Here is a 13,256-nt window from a genome sequence, read left to right on the forward strand (position 1 = left end):
TGTTTTTCCCTTCATACCTTTGCTAGGCTCTATAGCCTGGATGTGGCTCATACAGCAGATGCATGTTTTAGCAGAGCTGTGCTGCAAAATTACTTGGTATAACTTTCTGCCCGCCTCCTTCATCTACTGCGTTGGGAGTCTATCAGATGAGGAATCTGTGGGAGAAAGGCAATCCATTGAAGGAAAAATTACTTATGAACATAAAATGATGTTCTTTATATGGATTCTTCTCCCTCAGATTTCTCATCTCCCCTCCCATCCATCCCCGCTCAGAAAGTTGGTGGTTGGCAAGCATCTTCTTTCACCTTGACTTGGTGATGGTCCTCTGTGTCCATTTTCTGTCTTCCTGCCACAGATTTTAAAAGATAGATTTTACTAACTCTACTTGTAGTGTTTGTTCAATTGTTCCTTCCTTGGAGGTCTATGGTTACCTCTTTTTTAAGGGCTCACTAGCCCATTTGTTCCCTCTGTTTTCCTGTGCAGCATTTGATGCTCTGGCAAAAAGGGGCAACTGAGGTTGGGGCTGTCACGACCCTCGCCCAAAACCCCCTCTGGCAAACCCATTGGCCAGGTGGAGTCAGGACTCCGGCCTCTAGAGCCTGGCATCCTCTTCAAAAGCCCTCATGGGGCCAGTCCTGGCACCTACGGCGCCAGGCTCATACACCATGAACAACAATGTGCTTGGGAACTACTTTATTGTATTGTCAGCCAACATGGAGACATCCAAATAGCTTGGTTCACAAGAACCAAGCTATGGGGTCTAGTGTTTTGGGTGAGGCAGGCCTGGAACTACTTTCCCTGGTACTACTTTACCTGGGCTATATAAACCACACCCTGACTGCGGAACATGCTTCATGTTACTTTTCAGCTTGCAGCGTGACGCTCACCGTGTCCAGCTAGTCCCTCGAACCTCGGAGAAGCAGAACCTGCAAGGAGACAAAAGGAACATCGTTAGTAGCTGCATCTTACCTGCAGTCTTCATCTTTAAACACTTGCAGCTACTGAGAACAGCTTCCTCGAATCTGCACGCCTCCTGGACAGAACGACCTGAAAGAGGAAGATAGAGGCAACATTAAAGAAAGCTGTAGAGACATTTACATATTACAAACTGCTCAAAAGGCTTACCTGGCTGGTCGCCTCTCGGCTGGCACCACTCCGGACATTCCACTCGCGCTGAAGAACACCACGACCTACAAGGAAGGAAAACGCAGGTTAGCAAAGGCAATACCAGAGGAATTCCGCCTCTTCTCCAAGACAGTTGCATTTTTCTCTTCCTTACTTGCACCAGGGGTGCAGACTGCAGCCAATGCAAAATGGCTCCAGATTATAAACGGGGAGCTGATGCGGTTGGCAAATGGTACCGAAAGAGGTTTGAATGCCATCAAAGAGGAGCTTCGGACATTGCACTTGATCACCCTGCAAAATCAATACGTCCTGGCATAACCATGGAGGGTGGGCTGTGTGCAGAAATAGGGATAAGTTGTTGTACGATTGACCCGTCGAATGATGCCCCCAAAGGCATGGCATTACTGAGTGGCACACCCTCAGTATGGCCACGGACAAAGAGACTAGCAGGGTGCTTGACAATGATTTGTACAGCACACTTTTTTTCCTGGATGAATAGGTGATTGAGCAACATTTTTAAAATGTTGATTCCCATCCTCGTAGTGCTGATTATTGCCTTTTGTGTGTGTCAGATAGCAGTAGGGTGGTGTAGCAGAGCTGGAACTAGGGCGAATAGCATGTATTTCTGACAAGTACTGATGATGTTTCCACTCCCATCTCGAGATACATGCACAAAACAATATAGCAGAAAAATGGCCAGATAGAACATTGTATGGTTAGGTTGGAGCGACTGATTGGTCCCCGAGGTACACCTTTTTCCCCACCTCCAGACATGGGTAGATTGTAATGCAGATGCAGATTGTAACTTTTTGTTATGCACCCCAGAGGAATATGAAGGAAGTGGGAAAAGCTTACGTGGCATTTGTAAAGTTTGGGTCCTCAGATAATTATGATAGATCCACAGAGGAGGGGTCACAGTTGGTTGTTAATAGATTAAGGAAAGCGGGGGTGTTAATATGCAGATCCAGCATTCTTAGCGTGTGCAGAGATACAAGCTGAGTAAGCGCCCGCCAACAGGCCCTCAATGGTAACGTGGCGTTCGCGTACACATGTGTAAGTTGCTTCATTATAATATGATGATTAAATATACATGCAGCAACATGTACTCAGCAAAAATATATATGTAGAAAAGTATTAGAAAACGCATGTAGCAAAAGCATTTAAACATATTAGGGTGGGGTCTTCTTCTTTTTGAAGTAAAACTGCTTTTTATCAAGAGCATGGCCATGTTAGTATAACATAGTATGTTAGTATAACATGGGAGATACAGGCCGGAACTTTCAACATGTTATCCTGCTACGTTGCTCTGCAGAACTAGGGCCCCTTTTGATTGAACTTTATTTTGTGGTGAGTGCAAGCACCTCAAGGTCAGGATGTTTTGGTAGGAAAAGCAGATGTTGCTTAATTGTTGCAAATGAAGCAGCCCCCATAACTTGAAACTCCATTCCAGACAAGCAGGTGCCGTCCAAGGCGAAACGCAAATGTGTACACAAAGCACACAACATGGCATCAGTACCAATTTACAAAGTTGGAGTGTGAACACAGCACCCCCAGGGCCACGAAAAGCCCTGTTTTGTGCAGTAACTGCCTTGATAATTTCAAGAAAATAGCTGAAATAAAAATGGGAACAGTGGTACCTCAGCTTGGCGGTGCATTAAAGAGGTAGTGCGAAGGTCATGGAGTACTGGTTTGGGTCGAGGTGGGATTCGCAGGGAATGCAGGCGCAGGGCATGGAGAACAAAAAAGCAGAATTATAATGTTCAGGGCTTCACAACATATCTGTCCTCCCTATTGTTTCTCACCTTCCTATGGGTCAGATCTCGGTGAGACCCTAATGCTCAAAGTTATCTAAAAAGTTTTATAATCCAATTAGTACAGAGCTTCTTTGTCAGGGATGCCTCATACGGGTTAACCAATAGGAACGCAGTCCGAACCTAAATGAGGTTATGGTTTGAGGGTGGATTTATTGGGAAGGCAAGGGTGGATCTGCCAATGAGTGAGCAAGATGTGCAGTGTTCTAAAGGGGATTTGTGACAAGTAGTCAATGATATTTTTAAGCTTTTAATTATTGTACCACTTATCAAATATGCAAAACTTGCGGTTTGCATCTTTAAATTGTTTGGCCCCAAATGTGTGTGCAGGACGGTGTCCCGTTTGTATGCTGCGTGCTCTCTCCCTGTTGTTCCGGAAATAAAGCTGCGTTATTTCTGCAATTTGTGTACTCTATTTGTGAGCATTTTTTGTCTCCTAATTTTAAGTCGTTTTGGGACATCTCCACCTTTATACAACTGTGAACCTTGAAAGAACAAACATGGAATATATGAAGACCGCAGGCTGAAGGCCCTGTTATCATTCATTTCCAAGCCTGTATTCAACAATAAGTCATTAGGCAACATAAAAACAATGCAATATTCACAGAACAAACAATAAGCCATGAACATGGTAATAATAAATCACCTTGTAGGTCATTAGTAAACAAGCATACACTGTTAAACTGAAGAAAAAATAAAGAGTAAAACACACATTGACCAGTCAGTTTTTGACATTCAGGTAGGACTTTCTTCTTAGCCGACCTATATGAATGAACTTGGCAAAATCAGGTACCTAAATTCAGTATTTGTTATTTTACAAAAAAAAAGAAAAGACATACGTTATAACAATGCAAATACCAAACTCGTAAAAAATTGTTTTTAAATACATGGGCCCTCATTACGACCCGGGCGGTAAGTGAAAAACGATGCCGGTAAAGGATTACCGGCATCGCTTACCGCTAGGTCCTATTACGACCCGAGATAGCGCTATCAGCGGCACCGTAATCAATGGTGCCGCTAACAACGCCAAGGGCGCGGGCACCCGACCTCCCATACCAGCATGGCGCAAAGTGGGGATAATGACGAGCCAAGCGGACATGCTCTTAACGCCCTTGCGAAGGCCGTATAGTACCTTACCGCCATGGTGCTAATACCGCCATCGCGGATCAACTGTAAACGGCCATGTGCAGTGTACCTAAGTGACACAGGTGCACACAATCCGCACAGGTGGAGGCAATACAGACTGGCCAAGTACAAAAGGAGCACACCCCACCCCTTCCCACACCCAGTCACACGCCACAATGATTCCAATACGACTAGCAATGTTGGGGCTGGAGGACCTGATTGCAATGGAAGTGCTACAACAACAACAACTACTACTACTACTACAACAGGCAGCACAGAGGAGACGCAGGAGGAGAAGGAGGGCAAGGCAGGGCCAGCAAGCCCCACCAGCACAGCCCGTGCCACCATGCAGACAACCACCAATCCCACGCATCAGAGCCAGTCCATTCAACCTCACCGCTGAGCAGATCCACACCCTGTACCGTTTGGACCGGGACACCATCACCACCATCGTGGACATGATACACAACGACATTGTCAGCATGATTGAAACACCCACCGCCACCCCCCGCCCACTGAAGCTAGTGTCCGTGCTCCACTTCCTGGCCACAGGCACCTACCAGCACACAGTGGGGCACTTGCATGGCATTTCACAACCATTATTCTCACGTACGCTGAACCAAGTGCTTGATGCCCTCCTCAAGCACACAGACAACCACATTTCCCAAAGTGGGTTTCCATGCACTGGCCGGCATACCTGGTTGCATTGGTGCCATCGACTGCACCCATGTGGAATTGGTGGTCCCACATGCCATGGAGGTAGTGTACCGCACCCGTAAGCTATACCACTCAATCAACGTGCAAATGGTATGTGACTCGAACAGGATCATCACACATTGTTGTGCCCGATTCCCCGGATCAACCCATGATTCAATGGTCCTGCGGAACTCCACAATACCACGCTACATGGAGCGACATGCAAGGCCGAGATCCTGGCTACTCGGTGAGTCTCATGTCATGGCCATGAAAATGTGAAGTAGGTAGGTGATTGACGTACCAATGCATACTTTACCTGTCTGACATGGGGGGGAGAGATGCATACTTTACCTCTCTGACATGGGGGGCGCTGAGATGCATACTTTACCTGGCTGCGAGTACCAGGCCAGACTTGAGCTGACACCTGACCACATAATGCTAGATGTGATCAGCCCTACCATATGAATGAAGCTGTGTTCCAACCATTCCACAACCATCTGCATGTGCACTGTACCAAATCAGACCACATCCACCCCAACGCAATGTAGCTACATTAAATGACTTCAGGCAATACACAGCACCAAACACCATCAACTGAAAGGCCAGTCCCCCATAACTGCGCACAAAGGAGTCATGTGGCGGTTATGAACACCAATACACCACTACACTGACACAGAGGCCCAACTGAATTGCATAACAACATTTTTAGTGCTCAGTGAGATCATCATGAGGCTGACAGCAATGGCGCCATGCTGAAAGCATTAATATTACTGGACATCTGCCAGATCACCAAAACAACCGATATGGACTAACACAGTGGATGGGCACTCACAAGGTACTGGACCTCCCTGCGTACACTAGTTGATGGCATGCAAAACTGTCCATAAGGGGAATACACATATAGCGGTCACATCGTGTGACTCCATTCGTGCATGGAAATGGGGTTCAAGGTAAGAGATGAATGCATGCCATGGTGTCACGTAATGATTTGCAATCTCGTGTCCTGACTGACACATACATTGTTGCCCACATACAGGTGATGCAGGCTATCCCTTGAGGAGGTGGCTCCTTACCCCAGTCCGGAACCCACAGAACCGGCACGAGGAGGACTTCAATCGTGCATATACACGAACCCGTGTGGAGATTGAGCAGACATTTGGCCTCTTGAAGGCACGGTTTCGCTGCCTCAGCAGGTCTGGTGGGGCACTCCTGTACCGCCATGAGAAGGTGGCAAAGATCGTCATGGCATGTGTAATGCTACACAATATGTGCATCAGACAGAATGTGCCCCTGCCCCCTGACGCTGAACTGCAACCACCTGACGAAGAGGATGATGAGGGTGGGGATGGGGCAGCACCTCATGGAGGAAGCGATGCACAGGAGGGACGTGACATGCGTCAGACTCTCATTAACCAATGCTTCTAGCACACATGGACGGGGGGTGTCACATGGAGATGGCACTTGGGGCACTGGGTGTGTCTGGGACATGCACACTGTGGACTGTTCACCAATAAAGCACACGTACGCAATGAGCAATGACCACACATGTGATTTGTGCATAATCAAAAAGTGTATTGAAATAGTGATTTGAATGAACACACCCACTCCCCCTCAACTCCCCAACATACCCACTCCCCCCTCCCCCTCAACTCCCCAACACACCCACTCCCCCCTCCCCCTCAACTCCCCAACACACCCACTCCCCCCTCCCCCTTAACATGGTGTGGATGTCAGTGCTCAAGTGCGTCATGTGTGATCGTTCCACAGGGCGGCCTCTATTGGCACCCCCTTCTCCCGGCACCCGGTGCACCCCTGTCTGTACGCCGCAGGTTCCTGCACGATCTGCGGACGGGGCTGGTTCTTGTAGAACTGGCAGCCGAGGAGGTACTGGCCTGCTCACAAGGACGCATGTCCCTCATAGTTTGCACAAGCTCCGAAAGTACGTGCCGCACAGCGGCCAGTTCTGCACAAATATCCTTGGAGCTGGACTCTATGGCAGCCTTCACAGTTTGTGCACATTGTTGCATTTCCGCCCTTGCACTTCCACATTCTGCCACATGCTATGTCAGAGGGAGGACAGTTGTTAGCGCGTGATGATTTCTTCCATCGACTCCTGGTTTTTTTGGACTATGGATAATGCTAGTGGCGTGTCCATTGTGCTGCTCCCCTCCTGCACATCTGCCACTGGGCATGGAGTGGCCGGCCAAGAGTCATCAGGGAATTGCCCCTGTATGCCATCATCATGCTGGCTGCATGGGGACAGGTAGGGGGAATGAAGGGGGGCAGTGGTGGGACCCACAACAACATCATCATCCCCTACATCATTGTCCAAGCAGTCTCGCCAATCGTGCTGCTTCCTGCAGACCCAGTGCCTTCAGTGGACACCACTTGGATGTTTGTAGCTGGTGGTACCATGGTGCTTAACTTGGTGCACATCTGTGCCCTGCCCTGTGTTGTGCTGGTAGATTTCGGCTGCTGTGGGGGTTTGCTTTTGCAGCAGAGGTGGAGGGTCGGTGTGTTGGGACTTTGGGCCTGGCCTTCTTGGCAGGTGTGGTGGCAGTGTCTTCGTCGGCACTGTCCGAATGAGAGCCTGTGGTGGACCAAAGGAGGGAAAGGGTTAGTGATGGGTCTGCGGACATTGAGCAGGCATTTTGATGGCTGCATTCATTTTGATTACTAGATGGTGCACAGTGGAGGCAGTGACATACAGCTTCTCTCCCTCTCAGGTGGTAGAAGCATCAAGGCATGTGGGTGCCTACAGAAAGGGTGTGCATACTGCATGTGTACAAGGTAGAGGTCAACACTGCCTGTAGGCAGTCTTCTGCTAATGTGTCGTGTTAACCCTGTTAGGCATCATTGCACTTCCCAAAAATCTGGACTTCAGTGAGTTTGGCATGGCTGGATTTAAGGCACCTACCTGCGTCACCTGATGTCGGGGCTCCTCTCTCCATTTCTCCGAACCCCTCTATGCTCTCTGTGCCTATGGTTGCGGCACATATCTCCTCCCACAGCTGCATTTTGATCGAAGACTCAGCTTCTCCACCAGTTGCCATGCCCAGGTTTCTATTTGCAGACAGTATACTCCTTACGCGGAGCCGTAGATCGTTCCACCTTTTTCTGCACTGTCTTGCATTGCGGGTTGTTGTGCAAACTGCACTGACCCTCTGTGCTACCATGTCCCATGTGGCCTTCTTTCGTGTTATCGCGGGCTGGTCCTCTCTGTCGAGAATACTACGTCAGCATGTTCTTGTAGGGTTTCTGCCAACATATTCAACTCCTCCCTGGAAAAGCGCTCCTGCAGCAGCCGATCTCTGTTTTTTTTCAGAACTTAAGGCATTCCGATGATTGATAGGTGTAGGAGAAGGTTTGTGGAGGTTGGGGGGGTCAGGTGTCCACTGGTTGAAGAGGATGGCAATGGATTGTGTTTTAAAAGATGGCTGCCGTGCTCTTTCCCGTTCCTGTGTGGTGAAGCAACTTCCGGATCCGCTTATTTGCGATCACCGCTAATTGCGGTTCACGCTATTTATGGTCACCGCTATTAGCGGTGACCGTTAATATGGAAGGCTAGGGTGGCGGAGGTGCTATTTGGACGACATACGATGCCGGTAAGTGGCATTTTTATGCCTTTAACGGCATGGCGATGTTTCCATTACCAGCATGGCGCAATGCTCGTGCCGGAGAAGTCGTAATGTGCCGCTTTTAGCGGTATCTGCCCAGCACGGACACGGTCATTACACCATGCCAGTAATGTCCGTTACTTACCGCCAGGGTCGTAATGAGGGCCATGATCCTAAATCTTCTACAAAGGGCAAAATAGTATAAATTGAAGATCTGTTTATGCTACATTTAAACAGCAAGGACAAGCATCTCTTTATGGAGCATCCCAGATTTAATTTATTTGACCAACAGTAGGGTACCTATCCAGAATTTTAATATAAAAAGAAAGAATTAACAAAATAATGTCTGATAAAATCGAGATGTCTCATAAATAAAGGTATGTTTTTATTCACAGAACCTTAAGGTTAGAGGTGAGCTGCTGTTTTTGATAACCATACGATTCTCCTCTGTTATCAAAAAAAAGTTGGTTTAGCAAACGGTTTAATGGATGAATCATTAGCTGTCGGATTGGCACAGAGTTCAGGATGGATGATTGAATAGGGTAAGTCAGAGTTTGAAATTGGGATTCGATGAGTAGGAGCTAAAACCAGCTCCTGGGTGTCCGGCATCACCCAGTAGCCAGGAGCAACCACTGGGGAACCAAGAGCGATTACCCAGCACACTGAAAATCTAACTTCCACATAAGATGCATACTTTAACCTTTTGCCCATTATGTACAATCCATTATATGTAAATAGTCCTACATGTGTCCTAATTTGACTTTCTTCACATTCTCAAACACTCAAGGTTTGTTTCACCTATGTTTAAAAGGCACTAGTTGGCACAAGGAGCCAAAAGTAGCTCCTGGTAACTGTTGGTTGTAAACTAACCAGGCTCTCCAATGATAGAAGCAGGAGCTGAATAGCTCTCAGCTCCCACCAATTTAGAACCCTGGTAAGTGCCGGGCATGATTGCAACATGGGAGTATATAGGCACCATCCTGTGTAAGAAGGTCCTGCAGAGCGTTTCCATATTTTAAGTGTGAGGAGGACCAAATGTGTATCCAGTAAAAAAGTGGTTTCATCACAATTAAGTGGTTAATGCTTCTCGGCTCAACCTCAACATGTAAGGGTAAGGTTGGTGTGTTCTTCGGCATGTGCACAATTCTCCTCAGCAAGGTATTCTTTTATCTTGCCCTATTAACTTTTTCCCCAAAGTGACCCATTGATATCTATAATGTATTGTGAAATTAGAATCACTTTTTTATGTATGAAACCTCCCTAAAATATAAACATTATGTTTGTGACGTTTTCTTTCTTTGTAAAGTACAATCCATTGAAAGATTACTTAATATAATGGCAGATGCGTCAATGATAGGAACTGAGACAATGGACAAGATTATAAGTTTGCTGGTCTGGAAACTACAGTGCCGGTAAGCTTAACGGTACTGTTGTTTCCGGACCGGCAAACTACGGGTTTGCCTGCCAGAGCTGCTGTGCCTGACCGGCATGACCCTGCCGGGCACAGCAGTCACAGCAAGCAAAGCCGTCACGGAAGCACCAGCACTAACAACGGTACTGGTGCTTCCGTATCGCCATTACCATAGAGTCCTATGGGACTCTATGGGAATGGGGATTAACGAAATTGCTGTCGTCTGACTTCCCGGCCTCCAGACTTGGAATAGACCGGTGGCACTGGGAAGTCAGGCACCGGTAATTCATTACGGGTCCTGTGGCAACCCGCCGGTAGCACCAGCAGGGTTACCGCCGGACCCATAATGAGGCCCAATTAATTCATAATAATGTTTCATCTATATAATAGTTTTTATTGGTGGTACTAGATCGGTACTGCTGTGGTACAAATTACACGGTTTTGAAAACTCCTGGAGCATAGGTGACCTAAATAATCCTATTACTTATTTATATTTCCATTTATAGCAGTGCACAAAGCCCTTGGGCATCTAGGCGCTACTTACATTAAGTGCAGTAGCTAGTCCAAAAGGTGAAGGACCACGCAAATGGTTACAAACAAAAGGGTACATTACAAAAACACACTCTGAAATGCCTGCCTCATGGTACGGGAGGCTACTTCAGTTATGTGAGCAAACATGAGTGATAAAAAAAGTATGAGTGCCCCAACTTGCAAAGCCATGACTCATGGTACGGGGGCTGCTCCAGGTATGCAGGAAAGCAAGAGTTGCAGAACATGGAGACACAGTAAGGTCATTGCAGCAGATTACAGCATTAAAATTAGGCTGAGAGACAAAGCTGAGAGGTGTTAAAGACGTATTACAGATACCGCAATAGGCTGAGTGTCATAATCGTTGAGTTTCCAGTATAAGTTTAGCACAATGTTAAAAGGTCAAAATTGGGGAGCGTTGTGGGCATATTGCAAGAATAGCAGTGTAGTAACAGTCAAGAACGGCATGCTTCCGGCAATGTTTCAGGTTTAGTGTTAGTGTTTGCATCTGATCCTTACATCAGAGTACTTACCTGTACTTCTTTATGCCTAAGGTTTTTGTTCCTCCTGGTTTCCGTCTGAACCTCCACTCTTAGCCCACAACTATGGTTCTCTAGCCCTCCAGCATTTTTGACAGAACTAGCCTGTGAGTTTCTAGTAGAAAGTGTGTCAGTGATTTAGAAAGGAACAGGGTCTTCATTGAATATTTGATATCACATTGGTCAATCAAGTAAATATGGTGACATTCAGATTGAGTCTGTGCTCCTATATTTGCTACCATAGCTATTATCATTGCTTTAATAAGCTTCAAAGCAGAGCATAGGGATACACATCTACAGATATGTAGTTTGATTTTTCCTAATACTCTTTGAACTTTCCCATTCTTTACCTCCCCCTCTTGTCCAACTTAGCTTTTACACTAAAATGCATTATTCTTTAAATTATAGCAAGTACAGGGATTTTGATAAACAAGAAAATATTAAAATATAGATAACTCACAGTATAATTACAATATTTAGAAACTAGGTATACATGTTGAATGCGTAATCCTTGTAGATCATCTCTGTATTTTGAAAATGTTTCAAACTGGATTTACTTTCTTTCCTTTGGCAATGAAAATGTAGGAAAGCTACAGACTAGCAATTAAGACGGAGAAGATGATAGAAGATCTTGTGAAACATCTTAGTAATGAGAACCCAGAACTGCAGATGCTTTGTGCCAGTGCAATATTTAAGGTAATATATACACTCCTCAACATATCATTTACTGTCTTTCAAGTACTTCGAATAGATGAATGTATATGTTTTTCGCATGCTAGAATTGATCAAATTGACTACTCTGGTTTTTTACAAGGTTAGTGAGCCTTATACTTCTAAATCACTGCTCACATTTTGTGTCGGGTATGCTAGTGGCTAAGAACTATTACCATTCCTACAGCTGTAGGATGTAATTTACGAAACATGTTGACAGCTAATGTAGTTAGAAATTCCAATTTCGACAAGATGTGTGAAATTATACTGTACGATTAACACAACTTCACATGATGCTTCACAAACTTTAGAAAAAGTATTAATTTCTGATTAAAAGCATTTCCTTTGCAGAAACCTGTACTCACAGTATCGGCCATATCGCAAGACACTGCCCAGGTGAACGGCGACAATGGCAGAAATCATGACATCTTGGGATACAAGATGCCCCTTATCAATTTTCCAACATAATAGACATGTAAAACTGGGACATCAGGGAGGTGTTGGCTCCAACACTCGCACAAGTTTAAATTCTTTAATGTTTTAAAACCTCTTTTCCCCTCCACATGGAAAAAGCGTGCTTTAGGGTTCCAAGTGCGTGTTAGGCCCAGGCGTCCCTACAGGAGCATGGGACCATAGCCTTTAGCACCGCAAGGCGCTTTCCCCTTTAATGTTTTTGATGTGAATGAGAGTGTGGCCGCGTGGTGTGGACCCACCTGCAAGCCCCACCCTCAGGCACACAACCCAATCGGGAACAGCTGTCCTCAAAGCAGCGGTACTTTTTAATGCATTTTTCCCCAATTATTTCGTTTTTCATTTGCATTTTTCCCCCCAGCCTCCAGCGGCTCTGATCCTCTGGCGCATGCTGGTACCCATATGTTTATTTTGGGGCACCTCTTGTGACAGTCCCTTTACGGCGGTGAACCCACATACACACTCTGCCTAGACTGTAGCATCCCCCTGGACCCCTTAGAATTACATTGCTAGATGTTGAAAAGACCCAAAGTCCCGAATCTGTTTAGGAACATATACTCTTTATTGTATTTTTAACAACAAGAAAGGATTGGCTATACCATTGCCATTATGTACAGCCCTATTGGCATTGTATACAAACAATGAGGCTGCTGTGAGATGGAGTCTGGGGTGCAAAGTCACTGAACCATTTGAGGTATAAACCCAAGACAAGAAAGGAAGCTCTATATGGTGCAGAGCTGTGTGGGAGAGCATCTAAAGATGGTGGCACCTCATTTAGCGTATGCAAACACATTAAAGACATGCTAAGCCACTTGATACATTGAGCTTTGGTCTAATCCACTTACAATTTCATTAGGTGTTAAGCATCAAATAATCCTAGCATATGGTCATAAACAGGAAGAACACATATTAAGGGAGAACTTTAAGTCTGCGTTGACGCTAAGGTGCTGACATCACAAAATAACTTCTTGTTTTGAAAAACACTTGGACGTTGTGAGGCCAAGGTTTGCAAGTTCCCTCTGTTAAATTTACATTTGGGATGTTACCCTTGATCCCAGTCCTGGACTGACAACGCAACTTATCAGTGTCTATGCAACGCAACGGAAACGAAAGAACATTTTATGCTGTTTCGATCTACGAGAAGCACAGGAGACTATATTGAAGACCTTCATTCATTAGTATTTGGAATTTATATAGTATGAGACTGACATTTTGTAAAGAA

General features: G+C 45.8%; 1 protein-coding gene across 1 annotated transcript in view; it reads left to right on the forward strand.

Annotated features, from left to right (window-relative positions):
• The window catches only part of ODAD2 (outer dynein arm docking complex subunit 2), a 1,183,909-nt gene that overhangs the window by 841,935 nt on the left and 328,718 nt on the right, over positions 1 to 13,256 (forward strand). Inside the window, exon 14 of the mRNA XM_069648108.1 lies at positions 11,438 to 11,548. Coding sequence (XP_069504209.1) covers positions 11,438 to 11,548 — 111 coding nt within the window. The remainder of the gene's footprint in view (positions 1 to 11,437; positions 11,549 to 13,256) is intronic.

The sequence above is a fragment of the Ambystoma mexicanum genome, chromosome 2q (genome assembly GCF_040938575.1).
Source record: "Ambystoma mexicanum isolate Mex_15411 chromosome 2q, UKY_AmexF1_1, whole genome shotgun sequence".
Taxonomy (NCBI): Eukaryota; Metazoa; Chordata; class Amphibia; order Caudata; family Ambystomatidae; genus Ambystoma; species Ambystoma mexicanum.